The sequence below is a fragment of the Dermacentor albipictus genome, chromosome 1 (genome assembly GCF_038994185.2).
Source record: "Dermacentor albipictus isolate Rhodes 1998 colony chromosome 1, USDA_Dalb.pri_finalv2, whole genome shotgun sequence".
Classification (NCBI taxonomy): domain Eukaryota; kingdom Metazoa; phylum Arthropoda; class Arachnida; order Ixodida; family Ixodidae; genus Dermacentor; species Dermacentor albipictus.
In genome coordinates this window covers 130,220,546-130,247,079 of record NC_091821.1, presented here as the reverse complement: position 1 = coordinate 130,247,079, position 26,534 = coordinate 130,220,546, and the positions used below count along the sequence as shown (strand labels likewise).

Genomic DNA, 26,534 nt, shown 5'->3' with positions numbered 1-26,534 from the left:
CGCGAAGAATCGAGGCAAACTTCAGAGCAACTCAGTCTATAAGGACAGAATTGTAGTAGGCACATTGCTTATATATGTACCTTGCTTGTAATCTGCCAAGGCATCTTAAAATACTGCTTTATTGTTAGATTCTAGGCCCTGACTTACCAATGTTTGAATGTGGGCTGGTTAGTTCTTCTGCATACTTTGACAAAGAAGTGCCCTATTTTTGGAAAAAGATGTAATTCCATTGCCATTCCATTCCGGGGTTGCGAAAATGTGCAATGATTCCAGAGTCATTCCAATTTCGGAGTCGGAACACTGGTAGCAGCAGTCCCAGATGTAAAACTCATCGTCATATATACTGGTTAATATTGAACACATACAAAGCTAGGCGTTTACATTTGATGCGAACTAAAGATGTGCGCCTGAGACTACTGACAGGGGCATTGGGGAAAGGGCATGGCCATTCATTCGCAGTGTGGTAGCCTAGGCTTTATTTGATGCGGTTTATGTTGTATGTTGTAGTCTCTGGCACGTAGGTGCATTGTCACACGGTATTTTTAAGATATTGCAGACTTTCTTTTTTTTTTGACAGAACAGGACCACACAAAACATAGGTTGCTTAAAATTGTTATCAGTCACTTTGCAACGTCCACTACTTTTGAATTTACATATTTTTAATTAAGTAAGCTAATAAAAAGTTAATGAATAAAACTTACTTATTTCCACAAAATGGAAAGTGTACTCGTGACTAACACGAACAACTTTCATGAACATGCAGTCAGTGCCGTTTGCATAAAGCAATCATTATTTTCTTAATTTTGGTAACATTTAGTTGGGACAGCTGGTAGAAATGAGGGCAGCACAGGACACAGGAACTGAAATAACATTTTAAAAGCCACTAAGCCCCCCCTTCCCCCCCCCCCCACTCTTCCTCATTTTGCCCCCCTGGATCTTTTACAACATAGCTGTTTTATCCATTACTTACATTGCATCTACCTCTGGTCTATTAATTAGCCAGTTGCACTTGAAAGCATTGCTTTCTATTCAAAGTCCAAGACTTTATTCAATATATGGTCTATACACTGTGTGAACTGCAAAAGGATGTGATACTGTGGTATTGCGTGAATAGTGGAAAACAGGGCAAGAAACAGGGACTGAAATACATACAATACAAGCACTTTCTATCAACTCTTGTCGATGGACAGCACTCATTTTATGTGTATCTCAGTCCTTGTTTCCCCTCACTGTTTTCCCCTGAAAGTCACTTTGTGACTTGAAAAAACTGTTGCCTCTGGTGCAGCACGTACAGTCTGAGCAAGCTGGAAAACCTACACAAGCGCACTCATGGGGAGGAGCGGCCTTTCCTTTGCGATGTCTGCGGCAAAGGCTTTAAAACTGGAAAGCAGCTTCGAAACCACAAGGTAATAGCTTGCTGAGCATGTACAGAGTGAGTGCATGATGTGCAGAACTTTTTCTAGGAATGTTAGCGCACCTATGCAATTTGATATGAGTGTAAATGTATTAAGCTTGGTATCCATACGTACACATACTAAATGATAGACCTCAATCACATGAGAGCATATTGATGCCCTTTCCAGGAAGAGCCTCTCTCCCTGGCAGCAGAAGCATTGTCACTGGTGTCTATGCCACATGTGCGGCCAGCAACAATGCCGACAACTAAGGGCATCCTTGTGAAAAGTAGAATGCGCAAAGCCGCCACCCATGCTGTACTGTGCAGCAAGAAAAGAAGAGAGTGAGAGAAAAGAAAGGAAGATGGGGTCGTGATGTAAATGTCATGTGGGCCCTCAGCTCCAAATGGGGAAAAAAGGGAGGAGGGCAATGTTGCTTGGAGGTTCAGGTCAAGGAAGTAAGAGAGAGCCCCTACTGCACAAAGGGTATTTTGTCTCCTTGCACCATCATCTTTCAATATTTTGTTTGCTTTTGTTTAACTATTACTAAATATGGAGCCTTTCACTACAGCATTTCTCATAACCCACTTTACAGTTTTGCAACCTTAAACATCATGATTTGAAAAGTTCTTGCTATTTAGAACACTCTGGATAGTGCTTTACAACTTCAGTGCAATCAAAATTTCCGACGGGTTTTGGTGAAGAGGCCGTTTGAAGGGGAGTCTGCTGTGTACTTATAAAACTCCAAAAGCAGGCAAGTTGTGTATGTGGGCAGCATCGCCTTTTTCTTCCACATATTACAGTAATTTTGCTTCATTCAACAGATGGGCTCATATGTCTGATATTACACTGCAGATGATGTCAAGTTTAAAGGGACCAACAACCAACCAAAATGTGTCATAAGGTTATGGGGAAAATTAAAATTTTGCTTTATGTTGATAGAATTCAACACAGTGCTTGCAGTTTAAAAATGCATTATAACTTCAAATCTGTCATGGCCTCCTTTATTTTCTCTGTGCCTGCCGGATCAAGGAGCGAACAAAGGGGGCGCGCCGTCAATACAGTTGCGCGGGGCCGCCACTCATCGCGGTGGGGGCGCCACTCACGTTGGGGTGCTGCGCATGCAGTTTCAGCGGCGGAGCGGTGGTCGCGCGCCGCTCGTGAGGCAGGTTGCGCATTTTTCTGTGCATTTCCTGAGCAATTTATCAGCGTTCGCGAATAATTCATGTTTCAAGCTGGCTGCTTCTTGTCAGGAACGTGTGCTCATCTTGTCAGGATCGTGAGCATCATTTTTGGTACCTAAGCACTGCAAGCACGTCAGACAGAAAAACCAAACTTTTTATTTCTAAGCAAAACAAGAAATAAAATTATTCCCAGCATGGAAAGGAAACAGAGTGAAGCATCAGCAGTTCACAACTTGACATATTTTCTCGACACTGGCTTCTGGAAGAAAGTTTTGTAGATGTCACTCTTGTCAGTGGCAGCAAAGGCATAGTTCACTAGTAGCGGCTTTATAAATCTTGAGCACACCAACTTAGCTACATCATGGTGGTGCTGGGTGTTGGGGCAATGAAGAAAGCCAGACTTAGAAACAGCTGGTACAGCTGCATCTAAGAGCGTTTGCAGAGGTTTGTGAAGCATTGGGCAGTGTTGAAGTGCTGTCTGGACAAATATCCGCAGGGTCTCTAGGACGTGGAGCAGGTTGTCTGAAGGGTATAACAATCCACCTCTGTCCTGGTGAAAAGTAAACATCTGAAGTGGCTGTTTAGTCAAAGGCTTGGTGACGATTGCACTGCAGCTGTCACATTCAATATGCTCTTTAACTACACGGGCAATATATCCGGCAACATAAACCGTTGCTGACACTTGCAGTGTTGCAAACTTTGCCACATTTGGCCGCCTGAGATCTTCCAGTACATTTACAGCTTGCTTTGGAAGCTCAGCTGAGCTCTTCGACACCTGTGGAGTTTCAAGTAAAACCCCCTTAGATGGTCCAGGCTCTTCAGCGCAAAGAGCGTTACTGTCCTGCGACACAGCTGCGATGCCCGTCTTCAAAACTTTTTCTAGCCCCGAGATTGCAGAACGGACATCCAACTGGTCATTGCAACCGACCGACCGCCTGAGTGTCCCAAACAATGACTCGATGGGGTCACTGCTAAACTTCCTTGTTAACACAAAACCGAAATTTTCTCTCGTGAGAAGGAAGCGGACACAATGAACAGTGGAGTATGTCGTGAGCAGCAGCGCTTCATATGTTTCAGTCGTAAGGAATCCACGAGGAGATGATGTATTTCTCTTCAATTCCTCCATGTACAAGGGAAACGTAACTTCTAGCCACTCAAGGCGATCATCATCTGGGCTGTCGTAGTGCCGCACATCCGGAAAGCATTGCTGGACATGTTGCATGGTGTTACTTGTGTCATGCAAAATGAACCATCGATATATATTTCTCATAAAGGTTATTGTCGGTCCTGCACCAGCAAAAGCAGGATGGCAGCTATGGCCAGCTTGCTTCACGAGAACTTCGAGTGCTGAAGTAACATCTGAAGAGAATACTTCCACTGCCCTCTTAACATTCATTTTCTCAATATTGTTTGGATAGACATGTTTCCTGCTCAAATTCCTTACTGGCTTGACAATCCATGCTTTCTGCATTTCATACAGTTTCTTTAGGTGGGATGAAGACACCTCGCCAGCTTTGCCGAGGTCTCGTGACAGAAACTGGGACCGCACATTTTTCATTATGTGACAGTAGTCAAAGCTTAGGAAAAGTTCTCGGTCGGGATTGCATGGGTGGGGAATTCTGTAGGTCAAAAACCCACCGCAGAGCTCTTTCATTGCACTTACGTTGACTTTATGGTTATCTGTCACCAAGCGTACTATACGGAACCCTACTTCTTCTACTTCTTTCATTACATAGAGAAGCAACCTTGACAGCTGACAGCCACTTAGCCCTTTCGTAAAAAAGTATGAAACGGGAATCTTATAAGTAGTGCTGAGCCCATTTATGATAAAGCATAGCAAGGAGTTTGCCAAAACAAGCTCACTGTCAGGTGCACTTGCTATGCCCATGTCGACTTGACCGACAAAGCAATCTCGCTGCTTATTATACTGAAGCTTCGGCTTTATCCGCATCTCATCTACTATTAGTGAGCAGGTTCTAGATTGGGGTGCATCCAGCTTTTCTAATTCAGCCTTCAGTCTTGCTTGCACTAGGTGGTTGACACCTGTCTCGCCCGAGCTGCTCCCAAGGTAATTCAGAAGGGTGCTTCTGCTAGGTAGCTTGAATAGCATTTCCCTCCTTGTGTGCTCATAAGCTTTTGTTGACAGGTGGCGTAGTACGATGCAGTGGCGCACTACGTCTTCAGTCCAAGTTGGCTTTTTTCGGCGAAAGTTAACAATTTGATCCAATAAAAACACAGCTGAAATATGCTTCTCTTCAGCCTGCTGGCGAATGTACTGCAGATCACCAAAATTGCAATCATTTTTCATTTTTTCAAGCTCTGTTTTGTACTGGTCAACTGTATGTCGAAGCTTTTCAACCTGCTTTTTCAGATCCCTTTCTCTGCGTTTCCATCTTGTTCTTTCAGTTGCAAGTAGGCTAGATACTCCAACGTTTACTTGCGTTGCTTGATGTGAAAACTTTGCATCTGTGCTATTTGAAGCCTCCTGTAATTCCTTTTCGTTTTCAGGTCTTGCCTGTTCATCTCTTTCTGGATAAGCCGACGGGCTGGCCTCTTGACAGTTGTGCTCCGACATTTCTGCATCTGTGCCATCCTGCAACTTCTGCCGTTTTGTAGCCGGTTCAGGTTCCTTTTCTTTGGTTTTCGGAAACGCCCTCTTCTTGATGCTTTCTGTATCCCTTTCTTGAAACTGCCTTGGCTTCATGTATGAAGGGTATTCCGGAAACAAGGAGGGCACTACACCTTTCTTGAGACGGCGCCGCTTGCCCTCCGCAAAGTCGGTTTCCTTGAAGTGCCGGCTACATACTCTTGAATAATTCGAAGTAGTGTTCGGCACCCAGTTGTCCCTCCGTATGGCTCTCAACCACTGTTCCCGTAGCGCCATGTCTGCCGGAATCTCGTGGAAAGAGATGCCTGGAATCTTGCTTTTCCCATCTGAGCGGCAAAGCGGCACACAGCAGTATGCCATTAAATCCTGCAAGGCAATGGTCAGCGGTTTAACAATGCGTTCGATATTACAGTCGCATGCTTAAAATTTTCAATGCAACCACACAAATTCGTCGAGCGTGCTCAGCGCAATAACAAAACTAAGATCTGTCAGTCTGAGAAAATGTGCCCACAAATATTCGAATTGTACACACAGTACGCCACAGACAGATATAGGACTTTGTGCAGGCTACAAATAACACACAAAATCACAAAATTCTTGGCTCACCGGTGGAACGGGACAGGTGGATCAGCATGCGTTGAGCGTCGCCGATTTTCGGTCCCTAAAGCACGAAGCAGTGCCTAAGCAGTGCTGTCATAACAACGCAAACCAGGAAGCTTTAGTTTTTTGCACGTGCGAGCCAAAGAGATTGAATTGCCACTGTACAATGATCAAAATACTCGCATGCGACTGGCCGCCAACGTGGTGCAGCCGCGGAAGACGAACGCACACGACCCCAACGTGACTAGCGCCACCACTCGGCATTCAGTAGCGTAACAAACCGAAGTGCGCCGACTGCCGCGGAGGGTGCGTTCGGCAGGCACAAAAAAAATAGAGGAGGCCATGAATCTGTAAACAAAGCTGCATCAAACTGCATGCTACAACAGTCTTTATACTAACTTTAGAGCTGCTCTACAAGATCACTGATTGGTGTACACAAAGTGAGGTGACATTAACTGCAACATGCTTTACTGTGACAGCTTTTAAAAGCATGAAAAGGTATGCTATGTTTGCCCCTCCTTCCTTCCGCCCATCATCATGAAGTCGTCATTATCATGTCATGGTAATAATCATCGTCCTCAGCTTCACCCTTGTCAAAGGGCAGAGAAAGCTAAGAGTTCTCACCAACTCATACCCCATGGCTAATATAATGTACATTTGGGAGCTGGATACACTAACCACAGCATTGTTGCAGAGCTTTGGCTCTTGGTAATTTGTATGGGGTCCCCACACACACTCTTGACAGTGGTGGCATAAGTGGAATCTCTGCATGTATTTGGAAGGCCATTGCAGGCAGTACTGTAGCAAACAGGAATGACATGAACGTCACAAAGAAGTTTTCACCCCACACTGACTCTGAGAGTGGTGCTGTCTGTGTGTCTATTTTTAGAGCCTACAACTGCTAATACTGTAGTAGGCTAGTAGTGCATGAGTTGTTTTGTACATGTAGGAGCTTGCTAATTCCCTGTTTTGTCTATGGTTTTATCTTCTGGCGAGATACAAAACTCGTACATCCATGTTCGTACTGCCAAACAAGCGCTACTAGCGGTACTTGATTTGGCTTTTTGAAATGACCAGAACATAAAATACAGCTTGACAGAAAATAGAAAAATACATGTATATATTTCTGTAGCAATATTTCAACTGTTTTGAAAGCATGATTTGCATGAAGATCACCTTGATAAGCAAAAGGTAAATTTCTTATGCTGGGACTGCCCCTATTGTCAATTTCACTCACATGCCAGCATACAATCACTATTGTATTCACTTATCACTGCTTTTGGCACAGTGTTACATGATCATGTTTGTGTATAAAAGCTTCTATAAAAAATATTCTTTTGCTTTTTTGATGTACTCACTGCAAGACTGGGCACCCTTGACACTATGCTTTACGTCATGAATACGTAAGGAAAACATGGTTACATAAAAAAAAACATGGATCCGATAAACATCAGTTGTCGGTCCCTTTAAAAGCTAATGCATTAACATTAGACAAGAATAGGCATGCACACAAGAAAAACAGAGAAAATGAACAATGAACCAGAGACTTGTATTTTTTCTTGTGTGTATCTGTCCATGTGTAATGTGCATGTAATGATTCACCAGCTAGCTCAGCAAGAAATTCTTCAATGAAGTGTAGTCAGTGGAGCTGCACTTTTAATATGATGAACACAAATATTGTAATGATATTTCTTATTTTTCTTTCTTTTTGTCTTTTGCCATTGGCTTGCACAAAACTGTGCCTCCACTATCGCCGAGATAGTGGATATTAACTGAATAGAATCAATGGAAAAAAATTCTGTAACGCTGGTGATCACTGTTGTGTCATCACCCCTTAGATAGAACTTGTAGTGGCACTCTTACGTCGCTGAGGTCTTGAATTGTTGTATCTGAGATATAATGCACGTGCCTGTGTGTGTGTCTGTGATGACACTGATTAGTAGCTGTGTATAGCTATATAAGACGGCCACGTAAGTGCCTTGTGGTTCTTTTCTGTGGTGTTGCAAGTGGCAATAAACATGTGTTTTGGCAAGTAGGCTACTGCGTACTTGAAGACACAACAATCACCTAAACACGTGTATGCTGTAAGGTCATAAGGTGTTGTAGAAAACAATTTACATCTGTTTTTGACAATTTGGACAAGAAAGTTGCAGTTCTTATTTACCTAATTTACCTTAGTGCCATTCAGCATTTGCATTTATTGTCCCTGTACCATTCTTTCATAGCAGGCAGTACTGCTTTCAAATGAAAGATGTTATTATTTTATTCAGAGAACATAACAGATAATGGTATGCTATATGCTCCTGACATTGCAGGCAATCCACAGGCAGGGTTCGGGCCAGTGGTCAGCTGTGGCAACAGCTCAGGGAAATGGTAGCACCAACTCATTGCCAGCAGAGGCATGCTCTGAATGCGGGAGGTGCTTCCGTGTACGACGCCTGCTTCAGCTGCACCGCGACTCCGTTCATAGAAAGCTGCGCCCGTTCCTCTGTTCCTACTGTGGTCACCGGGCATCATCACAGAGCTCACTCAAGATGCACCTCCGCCAGCACACCGGGGAAAAGCCATTTGCTTGCAACCTCTGCGAGTACCGCACCGGTGACCACAACTCACTGCGCAGGCATAAGATGCGTCACTCTGGTACCAAGCCCTACAAGTGCCCACACTGCCCTTATGCCTGCATCCAGGTGGGTTGCTGAACTTTCTCCTCGCCTGATTTTCATTCATTGTTCCCCCTTTTTCTTTTGTTGTTCATGCAGAAAGGTTGATCTTAAAAGATTTTGTGTGGTTCACACAATTACATGTATATGTACCTCAAGCCTATTAGGCCTCATTCGCAAGAATGTTAGTGGCAACATTGGGGGTTGCAACTGTTAGGAAGTTGTCCAACATTTAGCAGAGTCTGTATTGAGTTTGTTTTGATTAATTTTCTAGCTGTGTGCCACCTCACCACATTTGTAGTAATTGGCCAGTGCCATTGCCTACTATTTACTATTATGATAGTACAGCTTCCCTGTAGTTATCTACATATGTAAATAGTGGGCATGTTCGAATAGCAAAAGCTCTAAATTAAATCAAACATGATTATTGAAGAAAAAGAGCCTCCGAATATTCAATCAAATGTAAAATATTTCGTCATTTCTATAAAAATGGAAATATGAAGCTTGCATGTAGCCAATTTGATGTGAAATTAGGCTTATATACATTTATTTGGAATCTCTGATGCTGTCTGTGTAATGCACATCTGGACAACTCAGGACATTGTAAATGAGTAACAACTGCTTTCAGTTATGTGGGACACCACATGTCAGTAATAAATCAAAGGACTAGCATGTCAACAGATGCTTGCACAATGTATTCGTTGAAGGAGAGAAATGTGATCCAAGAGCATGCAAACATAGCGAGACTTGCCATATAAATCAAAACACTAAATTCCTACATGGGCTGCTGAAAAGTGAGCCATACTTATTGAATGACTGGGAATTATTGAGCAGAAGTTATCTGCCCTGTGCATTTGCTCACTGGTGTGTCTGCTCAGAAATCAGAGCTCTTCTGTACATTTCTACGGGCCTAAACTTCTGTTCCATTGTGGTCTATCGTGCCTGCTTTCCACTTGGCTCATCACTGTCGAGCAGCATGTGGCACACAACACGGCGCTCTACTGTGTGATCGAAGAGGCAAGCGAACTTCGGCCAGCTCATGGCCTCCGAGACTGCCTCCATGCCAGTGCGATCTATGAGGCCACGCCCAGCTGCTAGCCCACGCAGCGCATCACAGGGAGAGGAAGAAGTGAATGCACGGCCTGGGCATGACCTTCGAGATTGCCCTTGGAGGTCTCTGAGGCCAAATCCAGCTGCTGCTGCTGCGTGCGTGGCACAGCATAGAGAAAGAGAGACATGAATGCACTAAGGCCTCATTCCCACCGGCGACTGGCAGTGGTCGCGCGACCAAGTTGGTAGCAAAGCGACCATTTTGGGCCAGTCGCTCTCTGCGCGATTTTTCAGTCGCGCGACCGTGGTCGCAAAAGTGATAAACCAATCAGTGGCACACCGGAAGTGATCTTTCATATGTCTACATCCCGCCTCCTCCCGCATCGCGGCAAATTCCGCGTAGATTTCGTGAGTTCTCCCTGAGAACGATAATCTCCGGTATTGCGACTTGCGGGTCGCGCTCAGCCGGGCTTGCCAGTGTGAACATCAGTCGCCTTTGGTCGCTTCTTGATAGCGAGTCGCAAATGGTCGTGCGACCTCCTCAAGTCGCCGGTGTGAATGAGCCTTAATTCTCTGCACCGCTGTACATAGCCACACAGCATGGCGCGACCTGCACGTAACCACCGAGATTGCACTGGGGAGATCTCGGAGGCCACACCCCGCTGCACCTGCCTGCGTGGCATGCGGAAGTGAATACACGAATCTTTTGCACCGCTGCACGTAGCCACGGGGCATGGCACAGCTCGCGCAACCAGATGCACGCAAGAGAGAGAGGTCAGTGGAGGAGTGCTATTAGCCCCGAGAACGAACTACAGGGGGGCTGCGAGCGCCTCTCACGTGACGTCAGGGCAAGTACTCACGCTTGTCGTCTGCTGCAGTTCAGGGGGTATCCTGGCGCCTTCTGCTGTGATTTCATTTGTGCGCTCTCGTTCCCTCTGCTTGTATACTTATGGCAGTCTCAAATATATCTTTACAACGTCTTCATTTGGGAAAATGTATTCAAAGAGCTTGTTTCTTAGACGGCAAAGGCAACACTACAGTGCCAGCCGAACGAGCGCAGACCAGCCAAGTGCGGCTTTTTCATGCGCGGATCGACAACCGCAAAAACATGGCATATAAGAATCCAGTTATGATACTATGCCTGCAGCGGTGCAACAAATATGTCACAAACACTGGCTATGTATGACTTGTACAACATTTACCTCTATTTTAATCTGCCACAACAGGTTTGCTCACGACAAGAAGTTCATGGTATAATATAGAATTTTTGCATTTCTTCACAGAAACACTCGGCAGTAAGACTGGGGCTTAAGTAACACTGCAGTTTACATTCTACCAGCCCCATTTGCTTCTTCAACTACTTCTCAAAATTAGGCGGTTTCTCGCGTGTTTAATAGCGGTTTTTTGAAGTAAAGTTAATTGAGTCTTACAGCTGTTTGCAGAATACGAAAAGGAATGTGCCAATATATATTCCCTTTACCGTGCTACACGTTCAACTTACTTGAGCAATTTACTGGTGTTTGTTGCTTGAGGAATATACATGACGAATCTGTTTGGCGATCTGACACAGGCCGCTCTGCCCAAATTTTTTAGTGAAATATGCGTTTTGGACTGTATGGCTGCAGCCAGAAAGAAGCCGAACCGTCATTCATTAGTAGTATCGGACATATTGAAAATATAATTCCCGGGTGGAGGGTAAAAAATCAAGTGAAATATGTAAGGCTTGTTGTGTCTTCCTCACAAAGTTTTGCGAGGTTCTCTTTTATGTACTGACGAAGCTAATAGTTCTCCGGTTGTAGAGTTAAACAACGCTGGATCGAGAAATGGTGAAGCAGAAGGTGCTTCAATTTTCCTTTTCTAGGCAGCCTAAGCTGCGCTGCAGTACTCGAGTATAGTTTAGGCATTGCAACTGGTGCTGTAAAAAACTGCTTTATGGTTTCAATTCAAACTTGTACGGCACTGATGGGTTTCACGATCAATGATCATAAGTACAGTCTGTTGCTACTGTTGTTTGAGGTCAGCGCCATATTGTCGATAAAGGCTACTGAGGGTCACCATGAAACATTTCATCGCTTGCTATTAATTGGCTCTTGATCTTAACCACAACACTTTTCTTTCAGGTGATTGCTTCTATGGTATTTGTGAATTAACTATGTAATAATCTACATGACATGCTGTCGTGTCAGCAGTCATGAGCAATTCGTTTCATGGGGGCTTGTTTCAGAGAGTGGTGAAAGTAGTAGCAAACTTTTTCGTACGAAATGCGCGCCTCATTCTTTTACGCATTAATAAAGTGCCTATATTTGACAAGAACAACTCACCAGAGTAATAAGAATCATAATGAGAGCTTTGCAGGGCAGTGTCTTTCTAACATAGACAACACGTACGTTGACACCAAATAGTACCAAGATTTTTCTTCCATGTAAAATGTCTCTCATTGCAAAGTACTAAAGGAATGTTACGTATTTAGTGAAGGATCGTACACAACTTCGCGTATTGAATTTGCAGACATTCTTTTTTTACGCAAAATTTATGGACAGACACGGCGAATATATGCATTGCAAAACCAGTAGAGCCCTTCAGTGCTACATAGTTTGCGATATCCAAGCTGCAAACTTTCTCGACTCACACGCTTTTGAAGAAGGAACAGTGGTTCAGGCATGGCAGCAGAAAGAACTCGACATATCCTTCAAGAACTATGGCTCGAGCCACCCATACCCTAAGCGTACACGAAGGCAACGAGTGCGCGCGACCGCCGAGTGAGCCGGAGTGAGCGGCGTCCTGGCCGTGACGTCACTCGCAAGAGGGCGCCACTCCAATTTCTCGCCGCTAATAGTGAGCTGATGCTGATGCATAGGTGTGCAGCTACGCGGGGTGGTGAAAAAGAGCAGTATTGCTCGACAGTGTATTCAACGTGGGGACATAGGAGTTTTGAACTGCTGCAGTGAACGAGTGCCAAACCCCGTGGAAAGCATTGTATCGGTGTCCAACGGTTGGGTATTTTTGGGTTTCAGAGTCAAATCTAGTTCATTGTAGCCATTGGCAGGACAATTTCATTTTGTTAAAAGGAGGTTTGAGTATACATGATGCATTATTTTGTTTGTAATGACAATATAGGTGGTAGAAATGAGAGCTTTGCCAGGATGCAGAAAGGTGCTAAGAAAATGGGATGTCGGGGTAACAGAATGTGCATAAGCCTCTGACTTGCCTAAACTTGACCATGATTGCGACAGAAAGGCAATTTTGGCCTTATGTTTATTACTTATGCATAACAGTGCGTTTAGTACAATACTCATTAGCTTGAATGGGAATAACGATACATCATCAGAACAACCTTTACATGGCTTGTTTTATTTAACAGCAAGTGTGCATAGCTTGCAGCGTAGGTAGGGTTGTTCGTTTTCGGGTAAAACCCGATTTTACCCGATTTTTGCATCCCGAACGGGTTCCTAAAATATAGGTTAAAACCCTATTTTTCCCGATTTCTGAAACAACTGTGCCCACGGAATTGCTGTGCCTCCAGTTGGCGCGCAGGCGAGAGGCGGCCAAAGTGGCCGACAGACAGACAATCGTTGACTGCAGGCCCCGTGGCGCCATCTAACGTCGGAGTCCCGAACACAGCGCCTCCAGCTTGGGCATGCGCAGCAGCGATATTTACACGTCGTGCATTCGCAACACTGCTGACTAGCGTTCACGATGGGAAGAAAACGAAAGACATTGGATGATTGGTGCAAAGAACACGAGGATATACAGACTACAACAAAAGACTCTGAAGGCAGTCACGCGCTGGTGTGCAAGTACTGCAACACCGAGATGGTCACCGATCCAGTGAAGAAGCCCTACGACCGAATTCGCGAGCATCTCACGTCATCGCGTCATAAGAATTTGAAGATGGCGGTCCAAGAAGCTGAAAAGGTGGGAACATCTCAGCTCTTTGATGTTTTCTGTAGGCAGCGTGCTAAAGAAAATGAAGCAGATGGCGTGATTCACGACTTCGTTCGTGCCCTGGCATACAGTGGAATCAGCATGCATAAGGCGGACGGACCTCTGGGGGATTTCGTACGCAAATACTGCAAGGCCGCTAAAACTATGCCGACTAGACAACGACTTCGGATTAAATACCTGAAAGAAGCTTTTGACAAGGACATGGCGAAAATCCGTGATGATATGCAAGCCGTTAAAGTGAGTGTTATCGTCGACGAATCCCCTGACATAACCGGAGTGCCTACCATTAACACTCTGCTGTGCTATTATAGTCAAAAAGCAAAAAAGACGCAGGTTTGTTTAGTCGACGTCGACAGAGTTAATGCTTCGAACAGCTACACAGTGGCCCGGGTAGTCGGCAAGGCTCTCCTTACTGTGGGCAAGACGTGGAAGGATGTTGTAGCCGTAGCCACAGATTCCGCGGAGTACATGTGAAAAATGGTACGTGAGATCTGCGAAGCTGAAGCGATCCACATCTTGCATGTAAAGGACTTAGCCCATTTGATCCATGTGAGCGTTGACCATGCAATTTCGTCACCTTGCGTGTCTTATGTTCGATCCGCAGTGATCAAGTTCGGAGCATTATTTAAGCACGCTAACAAGCTGCACCAAAAGTACATCGAAATATGTGCCTCTAATAGCCTGTTTGGCGCTGATGCAAAGAAGCCTCCTTCTGTAGTTCCGAACAGATGGCAAAGCTTCTACAAAGCGCTTGTTGTCATCATAGAAATGTAGAGCTCATTAACAGAACTCGTTGAATGCTCGCATGATAGCACCAAAGCGGAAGCTATTCAAGCGATACTTTCTGAAAAAGAGGTTCTTTATGCAAAGGCAGTCTTAATTAGAGATGCACTTGAGCCTCTTTTAGATGTCCAGAAAACGCTTGAAAGCAGAGAACTCCTCATGCCAAGCTTCGATCACCTCGTAAGCGTCAAGCTACAGCAGACTGTCAACGAGCTTTCCACGATGATCGGTAAAAGTGATCGGGCGAAAGGTGTTTTGTCTATGTTGCCTAAGTGCAGTGCCATATTAGTAAAAACTTGTTGTGAAGAGTTTTGCGCCAAAATATCCACAAAATGGGACTTCACTTTGAAACGGAACGTCTCTGGCAAAGAAGAAAACCAGTTGACATTGTGGAAACTGGGAGCCGTACTCGATCCGTTCCAGAAGCGGCTGCTGAGTCAGTCGTTTGATGACTACTGACTTCTCTTTAATTCCGTGATGGACTATGTAGGCTTCCTTCGCGAGGAGTTCAACCAGTACTTGCTGGAAGCAAGCCCCACAAATGAAGGTGTTGAAGTGATGGACTTTTGGAACAACGCAACTGTGCGTTACCCAAGGCTAGCAAATGTAGCGTTATCATTGTTGTGCCTAGCTAATGGCAGCTGTGACGTTGAGCGAACGTTCTCTCAGCTAAGGTACCTGCAGAGACCAGACAGGTCTCGTATGGAAACCGAGATGTTGCGCATGCAGATGATTATGTATGTTAATAAGAACGTGTAGAACGTCGATGACCAGCCCTCGTGAATAAAATGTTTCTTTTCTTAAAACTGACCGTTGCCTCTCACTGCGAGTAATAATTCATTACCAAAGAAACGCCAAATTTTGCAATATTTTCTTGAAAGCAGCCCGAAATCTAGCCCTAATTGTTACCCACTGGTTAGAGCAAATCGAATAAATTATTTGTTTGCAAATTTAACCCGATAAAACCCGAATTGCGGAATTTTTCCACAAAAAACCTGATTTCTCCCCGATTACCAAGCCGAAAAATAACGCCCGATGTTTACCCCCCGAATTTGAAAAAATATAAAACCCAAAAACGAATAACCCTAAGCGTAGGTAATTTGTTCTTTCTGTGTGGGTTTGTATTTCCTTGTTTGCAGCAGATTTAACAATAAACTCTGTGCATGCACACAAGTAGCAGAATTTATGGCAGGTAAATGTCTCTAAAGATGTTGTACTGGCCATGGCTCCATCAGGAACGTCATTATAATATAATCCCTCATTATAACGAAGTCAGCGGGACGGCAAAAAAATTAGTTGTAAGCAGTAATTTGATATAAGCGACCACTCGAGGAAAGCTAAAGTAGTCGAGCTTCTATTGCACCATAACTCCAAGGAAGTCAAAATACAGTATATTCAGTGAAGCAAAACTTTATTCAGGTGCGAACAAGGCAGTGAGCTTTGGCTGTATAAAGTTCTTACCGGATGTGAGCAACTCGTGCCCTAATTTGACCAAGCATTGCATGAGGTCTTGGTCGCCGCCCATGCATTCAACCTTATTTCGCAGCAGGCGTAGGTACTCCGCGTCTGCACCATAGTTGGCACTTCACGTGGCTCTTCATCTACTGGCTCTTCATGCTCAATGGGGCCACCAGCAGTGTCAATTATCTCTGCATTCGTCGCTGAAGTGACCGCAGGAGCGGCAGCGGCAGCCAACGCAAATGTCTCGAAGTTGCCTTCTACCTTAAATTGGTGCCTGAAATCGTATGAAATGTGATCATATCAATTGCGCTTCTACTGGCTTGTGTTCTGTATTTCTGCTCACATAACCTGCAAATGCCATTCAGGGAAACGTTCAGGGTGTCTACCAACCAGGAAAACCGGGAATTCTCAGGGATATTTAATATTCTGGAAATACTCAAGGAAAACTCAGGGAATTTGTGCTTCTATCAGACAAAATTAGCTGTAATTTTATTTAAAGGGAACGAAAGTCGCGCTAATGCTGGCTCGAGGAAAATATAGGAATCATAACGAATCGTCTTCGACGCTGTGTCGTCGGCTGGAGGAGTTGCCAATGTACAGTCAACGACCGATTTTCCGGACGCCCGATTTTCGGGACATGCCCGATAATGCGGACGGCTTCATGGCACCACCACTTACCCCATAGAGTCAATGAACACTGAAATTTCGAATGCAAGAGCCCTTCGCCGTCTGATTTTCCAGATTTTTTTTGCCGTGGCCGAATGTCCGAATCGGCAATAATCAAAGCCACCACCGCTGTTTTGATTATCTCGCTTCCTCGAACCGGCGCCATCGCACGCAGATCCGCTGGTAGCCGTAGCCACCACCGCGGGAATGCTAGGCCTAGCTGCTTCGATGTTCGCTATTAAGGTTCTTGCCGTTCGGTGCCCTATTTTTCATCGAAAGAATTTGCCGCTGTCAGCAATGGCACCGACTGCGCCTTTGTAATCCTCGCGATTAGCTTTGAAGCTCGGAAAGCACTGCACGTTGCATAATGCCGGTTTCCTAAACTCAGCTTCGCCTCAGTGCACCAGTGTTACGTGGTAAAGCATACACGAAAGTATTGCGGTGAAGCTTAACAAGTGTAGCAAGGGGCAATTGCGTGCCCGCGACCGGGCCGGTGGGCTAGACCTGCCGGTCCCGACGTGAGACTAGCCGGGTGTGCAACGAGTTCGCGTCCTCACTGGACCTGCAATAAAGTTTATTCACTCACTCACTCGCTCACTCACTCACTCACTCTCACTCACTCACTCACTCACTCACTCACTCACTCACTCACTCACTCACTCACTCACTCACATTGTCACGGGACACAGTACGTATTCTTCAACTATACACGCGTGCACCCGCCATCTCCTGTCACAGTATGAGCACCGATATGCCTAAAGAGTGTACTGCCAGGCCTTCAGAGCTTTCTCGGGCGTACCTGTGGCTTGAGTCCTTAAGGGCAGTAAAAGACATGCATTCATTTTGTCGGACATTTCTGCGGCCCCTAGGGAGCCCGAAAAATGGAACGTTGACTTTACAAGTGACCAAGAGGATGCTTCAAATAATCTTTAGGGCGAACGCGCAGCAGAACGACGACGAGAACAGAAAGGACCAATGCATTGCGAAATGAACAGGAAAGGAAGTGTGCCGCCTCCTCTTTGACGGAGCTTGAGCTCAGAAAGCAAAGTATTAACTGACACCTAGATGCAGTTGTTCCTCGTCCAAACCATAATACGCTCTTTAAAGCAGCGAAACGCAACACTGAGGCATCGTGCACGGGTGAGGCTATGTCAGGACAGTTGAGGTTGACTTTCCAGCTGCTGAGAGAATCTCACTTGTGACAAAGTTTGGGCCTTGCACCAATGAGCTTGCTATCAATTGATAGAAATAGCTCATTTTCAAAAATTTTTGCTTTTGCATGCATCTCTTTTTATTCGTATTTGAAAATGTTTGACTCAATTTGCAATGGATTTTACCATATTTTTCGAAGATATTTTATTCGTTGTGCGTTTTTGTAACCCCTCCTTTCTGTTTTCTTTTTTGAATAAAATAAACACTACTCCTTACTATTCAAACTGTATTAAGTCGTTTTATTTTTATTTTTTAATATGCTTACCAGAGAGTGACAGCATCGTGCTACGTGGTGTCAGCCCATCTCAACATAAAACAAAGTTCAGTGTTACTCAGGAAATGTTGCAAAGGCACGCAGGGAAAACCTGAAAACTCAAGGAATTTGAAAACGTCAACTTGGTAGACACCCTGCAAGTGAATAAACGACATGTTTCAGCTTTTTTCTGCCTTTTGTTTCATTCGACCTGACGGAGTTTTGGCAGTCCCATCAGGATTGAATCAACGGAAGTTCAGATTTTTGCCTGAGGATGTTTTTTTTAACAATATGCATCTATTTTGCACATGAAAGGTTATCAGTGCTGGATAGGGACTGTTGGCTTCATGTTGGCTCCGAGGCCAGTTTTGTACTTTCGTTTTAGGTACAGTGCATCAAAGATGCAGATAGTTTATCTGTGCTCTGTGTCTTCTATTTTAGTTTGCATAAAGTAGTGTTGTGGAAAAGCTCTTGTGATTGCAGAATGCAATTTTGTGTACTGCAAGCTATCGTTATGCAAAAATGCACTGCAGTAGCACTGTGGATATGGCATTGTGCTGCTGGCCGCGGTGACTTTATTCTGATGGGAGCTGACTGCAAAAACACTCATGTACTTTGATTTAGGGGCACATTAAAGAACCCCAGATGGTCAAAATTAATTCGGAGTCCCCCACTATGGCATGCTTCATAGTCAGATTGTGGTTTTGGCACGTAAAATCCCAGAATATATGTTAGGCTACATGGGAAGGCACTGTAAATCTTTGTCACTTAGCTTGTCCCAGTTTATAAGTGTCACATTGCCATATATGTAATGCAAATGAATTATCATTGTGTTTTCTTCCTTTGCCTGCAGTCCAGTACATTCAAGAGCCACCTGCATCGCAAGCATCCAGGTCAAAGTGACAGCTTGCTCTTTGCATGCCCTTTGTGTTCATTCCGGACTGTGCGTGAAGACAACTACAAAGCCCACCTATCTGATCATAGTTCTTCAGAGGCACAGTCGCTAAATGGAGCCTCAGCACCAGCTTCTGTCGAACAGACACCAAACCTTTCCTCGGCGCTCACCTTGGGAGACATTGTTGGCTTTGCACAGTCTGCTTCATGAACCACTACTACTTTCAAGCTAAGCTCTTTCTTTTGCTTCAATTGTACTCTTGGGCCTGTTTGCAACATTTAAGCACCATTTAATATCACAGAACGCTGCCAAAATAACTAACACACCTCAGATAAGTCTGCATAACATGTAATGCATACCACCGCATCACCACGTCTGCTTAATTCCAGAGCAAAACAGGCGGTTATGCATGACCTGCCGTATTTCCGTCACCTTGTGTGTGCTTTGGGTGTCAGGAGGTCCATCCCAGAGTTAAAGCAGACACATGTTAGCTCAATGCATAGAAGTCGTTGAGCTATGCGTGCTGTAGAACTAGAAGCAAGATTTTCCACTTCTGTCGTACAGAAGTGCTGGTTAGTATGGTTGTCGCACTTTAGCAGCTTTCCTATTTTAGGTAAGCTCATGGCTTTCTTTATTCCTTTAGTTTTTCTCTTTCCCTCTCTGTGGTGAGATGCTAAAGACATGCGGTGAGAGGGTAATGCTCTTTTCAAGAGCATATAAAGAAAATGAATTTTGTGGAAAGCTGCAAAAATTCACACAGAATTCACTTGATCTTTTTTTTTTAATAGCTTCATACTACTGTAAAGTGGACGCCAACTTTTCCTTTCATTACTGTGTTATTGTAGAAAAGGCTGTCAGGATGTGCGTTATTCTTCAGTGTTCTTCATTTGGTGTTACACAGTGGCTGTATAGTCAAGGTTTATAGCAAAGGCTGCAACCAATGTCCTTATGGAAACCACCTTTATGGCGCTGACACACTGTTTATTTATCTACATTCACAGAACCTTGGTGTGGCTTGCCATTCATGGTGCCCTTTCTATGATTCTTCTGTTTCTAATTGCTGCATGTGCCTTGCTTTGATAACACACCTTCAGAAAACTAGCATGTGCTATAGTTCAGCTGCCTCCCTTTCTCACCGTGGATGAGAGAAACCATGTTTGTCAGATCTGTGATGATAGTGCTGCTCCATGGAAAACAGTGAGCATCCCATTTCGCTTTAAGCATTGTTGCTTTGTCTAAACTGTTATCAGTTGCAGCACAAGATAGCCACAGAAAGAAGGGGCTGTCACAAATCGCAGTGCATCACGGACTCTTTTTCTGCACTCCATGAGTGCCATACCCGCTCTGTTGTAGAGTGCCATTGAATGCAGTGTGTGCCTAAATTGAATGACTAGAGAGGGAGAAAAATGTGACACCCTCAATCAAAATGGTCACCCAATTTTGAACATAAGGAAAAATTCAACTTCCACAGTTTTAGTATACACCCTTTGACTTGCACACAGAAATCTTATGATTCCAATAGATTTTTCAGACCTGGTTGATTATTCGGATTTCCTCATGACACTGCCATGTTTTCCATTTAACTGCTGTATAACAGCCTCTGAAAGTGTGGATGCCATATGGTGTAACTCAATTTTTTGGAGATGATGTGCATCACAGATATGGTGGCCATGAACAAAGTTGCTGCCAATCAGGTTGTCCCCCATATGCCACTTTTGTTGGCGATGTGATTACATGACTTTTAGAATGCTGTAAGGCTGTCACTAGGAGATTTTTGCCAGAGTGTCTACACTAAATGTTCACCACTGGATCATATCAAAGTGGGGCTGATTAGGCGTATGTGTGTAGGCAGTATGGCCTTGACAAAAATTTGCCGCCAGCTGAATAACGGCAAGCCATCTCAAGAAGCTCGCCACTAGTATCTTCGCACCAGTAGACCTATTTGACAGTCACACTTGTGATCACGTGCACAGGCTAAACTAGCTGTATAAGCAAAGATCACAGATCACTGCCAATCTGCTGCTGGCTAGTACCATGAACATGTGGCAAGTTTGTGTGCTGACTAGACAGAACAGCAAAAGCTTGCATGTCGGCAGAGAGCCACAAATGAATTTGCGCAACACAGTCTAACCTGATTGCATCAAACAGCCAAAGTCGCACACATTTGCCTGCACTTCACAATAATGCACAGCACACATTGGACTGCGTGACAGGCAATTTGGAAATGCATCTGCTGTCTCGACCATCGCGGTATTTCAAGTAAATAATAGAAAGCATTAGCTGTGCATATACATTTCACTCTGCTAAGCCTAGTGTATCCTTGCAATTTTCACACAGCTGCCCAGCAGGAACACCAGTGTGCATGTGCACAGTTTTCATACCAGCAGCAGACTGCCAAATGCTCCACTGCAGGGCCGATTAAGCAAAGCGTGATGATGTTTAAACTTTGTCTCTTTGTTGGTTTGCAGCCAAACTGACTGCGCGTTGCTCGCCCTTCTGGGAGGCGGGGAATGACGTGCTTATCAAAAGTTCAGTTCTCTGCACTGCCTGAATGCATGAAACGTGAGCAGATTAGACTGTCAGCAGCACTCTGCTAAAGCTGTCTATTATTTCAATGATGCAATACATGGGGGGAAATTCAGCAAATTTTTCCTACCCTTGGCATTCTAAAGAGCAACCAATTTGATTTTACCATTGAAGTTCCCTCCCCCCCCCCCTTTTTTTTTTGGACTACCTGTTTATTCAGACATTTTTGCAGCCCCCTGCAAGTCTGAAAAATCAGTCGGCGACTGTATATGCTTTCACAAGTCATGCAGGAGCATGGTAAGGCTTTGTCCACAATTCGCACATACCCATGCTCAAGTTTTATGCTTGTCTATGTATTTGTGTATCTGTGGCACTACTTCTAGCTCTGAGTGGAGCCACATGCACACTCAAATAATAATAAATAAATAAATAATTAAATAAAATGTATGACAAACACATGGCAGTGCTTTCCAACCGTGGTTGAGATGTTTAAATCCATCAGTGGAGGGCCTTAACAGTAGCTAGTCATGCAATTAATATTTGAACTACTAACTCCCAACTACTGTCTGTATGGTAACAGTTAACAGTGGTAACAGTGGAAAACCAGTTACGGTGAGGCAGTTTGTTATTGTCAGCATACCATTTGCAGTGAACACACTGCATTAGCCACACTGGTGCTTTGCATCTGTTTGGTAGATGCACCGGTTGCACACAGCAATGGTGCGCAGCCTGCATGGTGTCTTTTTGCGTGCAGGAAAATCTTCTGTGGGCCAGGCCTAATGCTAACGACAGCGTACAGCAGCTAGTGTAACATTGTTTTATACTTCTAATCTGCATTTCATTTTAGTAAATCCCTCCTCTCCTTCCCCCAAAAGCATGTATCCGAGAATCAAGTAAGTACATAAGCAGATTACTTAATGAAAGAGCTCTCTTATGGTTCATGGACTAAAATTCTAGAAGTTCTTGGCATTTGGTGAGCAGATTAAATGCTGCAAACAACACCATATATGATGTCAAGGAAGGTAATTAGAACAAGAAAAGGCTAGGTGATATGTTGGATGCAGCTGAAGCATTCCATTTTGCCATTCATGCTGTCTGAATCTGCCATAGCTCTTGGCTCTACAGCTCTATAATATGAATCCTGTAATTATTCTGTGGATTCCTAGTTTTAGTTGTAGCGTTAAAGTTGGGCTATCCTTTATATTTCAGATGTTTTGTTAAAAAAAAAAAAAGTGACAAGTACGCAACTGCTGCACACCAACGATTTGCATGTTTATTCTGCAATGGCATTGCTACAACCTGAAGAAGTTATCCCTGGAAAATGTGATTAGTTCTTGCTATCTGCTGTGAGGGGCACTCCACAAAAGCAGTTTTAGTTCTGCTTGCAGAGACCACAGTTTTTGCCCCCAGTCTAGATTATGTCTCTGTTGCAAACTGGAATGCACTGGTTACTTTGTGGCCTGGGCACTGAGACACTGCATGTGCCCGACTCTAAATGCTCTGCATTCTATTTGCTTGGTAAGGAGGCAACAGGCATTTCTTGAATATTGGGCACTCTTGGCCATCATCTGATGTTGACTATGGATTCACTGCTGTGTGGTACATAAAGCTGGTGTCACGTCAGCCAGGCTGCTGTGTGCTTGTGTCTGCTGTTCCTGACAGTTTCTTATCTTGATATGATCCAGTTCATTCCGTACTGCGCCCTTTTGGTATTTGATGAGCCACAAACAGTGTCCCCCGATTTTATAGGGCAGGGCCAGTGTAGTTTAAGAATTCCTTTCATTCCATTCTATTCCTTCCTTATCATCCACCGTTCACAATTGGCAATCACAGTGATAATGTGGGAGGAGCGTTGTTCAGACTACCGACAAAGCATGAAAAGGAACAGCATTGAGATAGATTCATTGCATAATTACAGCCCTAGATGCCAATGGAACACCCATGTTTTTGCAAAGACTTTTGCCCAGCATAACCAGCTACTACATAAGTCACTTTCCAGTTTTTTTATATCACAGAGCTGAGGAAGCTAACAGCAGGTTGTAATTCTGGGGCTGTCACCCCAGAAATTGTTCCCAAGGCACAGGAATGACCATCAGTGACAAATTAAATTGTAGTTAAATTTGTCACAGTGTGAGATGTATGGGCAAGTGGGCTGCACCGGGATATTGTACTGAGGGGTAGTGGCTATGTTGGTGTGGCATTTTGATTATTTGTACAGTATAGAAACACCGGGTCAATGAGTGCTGTGTATCGGCCTCTGATCATCTGTCCTGTATTGCCGCACTGTACATATATTTAGATACAGGTTTGGTTGTAGAATATGTGAGAGGACCTGCAGCAAAGGTAGTTTACCTGAGGCCATTGCTAGAGCCTGTGATAGTAATGGGTCTCCAGTTGTCCTTTCTGTTAGTTGAAGGGGTAACAGTTGAACGTGAGTATCTCCCAGGCAGTGGGGTTCATTAACAAATGCTGGAAGTACCAGCCTACTGGATGTATTTGTTTTCTGGTGTAGCTGACCATATTGGTAGTTGTAAGTGTAGTCATATTTAATTACTTAATGCACTAGTGCATCATCCTTGGTTACAGCACTTGTGGTACTAGCTTCTTTTATACCACTGTCTGCTAATAGGTGCCCCAGCAAAATGTGCTTGTGCCTAAGCAGTAGTTTCAGTTCTCCAGGAAAAGAGTCACCACCCAAGCACTTCATACAGATGGTTAAACAGCGAAGCTGAAATGTGCGGCCCCAGTGTTTATCACTGGAATAATCCTGATGGTTCATTAGACGACGACTTGGTAGGCTGCTGGATCCTCGGTATGCAGTTGCTGCTTGCGCTGGGCTGCACGAGCCTGTTCTTGTGCCCGGAGTGCAGCATCGGCACGGCACAGACGAGCTCATTCCTGGTTCTGCCCCGGGCGTTGCTGATAGAAAGCTGCCTGCTCCTCAGGAGTATATATGACACGTGGCCTACCCATTTCAGAGCCGGAGAGAAACTGCTGTGCATGCGCTCGGCTGCGACGGAGAGCAACAATGTCAATACTGGCGCAGCTAATCCAACACCACCTAGGTAGCACAGGGCGTTTTCACTCTGATCCATGACGTCATGTTATCTGGCCTGACTGCCATAAAATCTAATAGGGATGCTCTCAAGTAGGCAACAGTAATTTTGATGTCACCGCTTTCATCACGCCAGCCTTGTCAATAAAAACTTCAGGCCAAGTAGCATGACGTCATGGATTGGAGTAAACGGGCCTTGTGCTATCTAGGTGGTGTTGGCTAATCAAGCACCTCTCTCTTTCTCTTTCTTTTTTCATGCACATGGGGTTGCACTGGAGGAGTTTTCGGTGCACAGGCGACCTATAGACAGACAGATGAATCGGCTAGCCATATACAGCTTCACAGTAACATAGGAAGGATTTCCACAGTACTGTTCATTAGAGGTATATTCTGTTTTTGCACACATTTTGGTTAGTTGTTGCCATACTTTCAGCTTGTTGGTTGCATGATCACACAGAAGCGCACAGCTAGGGAGAGAGAGAATGGTTACACAGCATGTGTGCACTTGTGTAATTGCTTAAAAAGGAGCGTGTAGCTGGTGAAAAACGGATCATGTGGCACTACTATATGTGCTTGGGATATAGCAGCTGTGCTTGCTACAAGATAGGCACTTCTCATAAAGCAGCGTAGCTCTGCCAAACCACTTGGTATCAACAGGCTGCTGCAGAGAGGGAGCAGTTCACTTGACGCATTGTTGAAGAGAGGCCAGTGATATTCTGCTGTGCTCGAAGACAACATGCCTGGGTGCACTTTCACGAAGCTAACTTACATCAGCAGCGTAGCCCAGAGGTTCATGCTGGAAATGCAGAGGCCGACTGATTGCAGAAGCAAAATTCAGTGCTTTGAGCTTGGGAGTTGGAGGCCTGGTGATTTGTTGGCTTAAGGTTTAGTGCATTGAGTTGAAGCAGATACAAAGCTGTTGTGGCAGCAGCAAAATATACGGCCTCCAACTCGGGAGGCAGGGGCCTAGTGATTGCATCAACAATAAAATCCAGATACATGCTTATGCGAAGTGCAAGTGCAGTGGAGATAAGGCCAGGAGGCCACGCACTATAACCAGGACAACGAGTTCCAGGCACCCAACATCAAGTTTGCTATAGCGAGACATCATTCGAGGCAGTGGGCAGTCAACTGCTATGCAATTGGTGTTTGGTACATATCAAGGAAGCTAGAAAACTGTGCAACTCTTCTTAAGCATAACTGCGAGTCAGCCTAGTTGGAACAGATTCATTATTTAACAACTTTTTTGTGCGCAAACAGACAGGGACAAAGAAGAGTGGCAACACAAGGACGAGCGCTTTCTAACAACTGGTTTTATTTTCGAAGAACTTCCTGCTTAAATACCTACAGATCTGCGTGATCTAGTCAAATAGAGCATGCCTATAGCGCATATAACTCTTGAGATAAAATGCCATGGACCAAAGCCACCCAGTCAACATAAAAACATCAAGGCACATGTAACAAGCACTTACGATGAACATACGTTATATATGTGATGACAACAGCGAATTTTCTTTATCCAGCAATGAAACAGAAGGATGGCTGATGCATTTTTCCTTTTGTTTTTCAATCCAGTGCACTTCCACAATTTCTCTCGCGGTTTGATTCTTATGCCTATACAAAATTACGGTGCTACTAAGACACGGTAAGCAATCTGTTCTTGACAATGCATAACCAAATGCATACCAGGATGACCTTTCAGACTAGATAAGTGTTCCCTTAGTCTCGTGTTGATGTAGGGCAGGCTTCGAGATGCATCAACACGAGACTAAGGGAACACTTATCTAGTTGGAAAGGTCGCCCTGGTATGCATTTGGCTATGCATTGTCAAGAACGCGATTGCTCACCGTGTCTTAGTAGCACCATAATTTCGTATAAGCATAAGAATCAAATCGCGAGAGAAATTGTGGAAGCGCACTGGATTGAAAAACAAAAGGAAAAATGCATCAGCCATCCTTCTGTTTCATTGCTGGATAAAGAAAATTCGCTGTTGTCATCACATCTATAACGTATGTTCATCGTAAGTGCTTGTTAAATGCGCCTTGATGTTTTTATGTTGACAGGGTGGCTTTGGTCCACGGCATTTTATCACAAGAGTTATATGCGCTGTAGGCGTGCTCTGTTTGACTAGATCACGCAGATCTGTGGGTATTTAGGCAGGAAGTTCTTCGAAAATAAAACCAGTTGTTAGAAAGCACTCGTCCTTGTGTTGCCCCTCTTCTTTGGCCCTCTCCTGCTTGTG

The 26,534-nt window shown here is 44.4% G+C and overlaps 1 protein-coding gene across 4 annotated transcripts in view; it reads left to right on the top strand.

The window, feature by feature from the left end:
- The window catches only part of LOC135896839 (zinc finger protein 425-like), a 38,731-nt gene extending 13,915 nt beyond the window's left edge, over nt 1-24,816 (top strand). For 3 of the 4 annotated variants that reach the window (XM_065425322.1, XM_065425320.1, XM_065425321.1), the window contains exons 4-6: nt 1,286-1,406; nt 8,102-8,473; nt 18,670-24,816. In XM_065425322.1, coding sequence (XP_065281394.1) covers nt 1,286-1,406; nt 8,102-8,473; nt 18,670-18,921 — 745 coding nt within the window. In that variant the 3' untranslated portion in view covers nt 18,922-24,816. Of the gene's footprint in view, nt 1-1,285; nt 1,407-5,086; nt 5,339-8,101; nt 8,474-18,669 lie in introns of those variants that run through there. The other variant, XM_065425323.2, reaches the window with a different exon arrangement.
- The last annotated feature ends 1,718 nt before the right edge of the window (nt 24,817-26,534 follow it).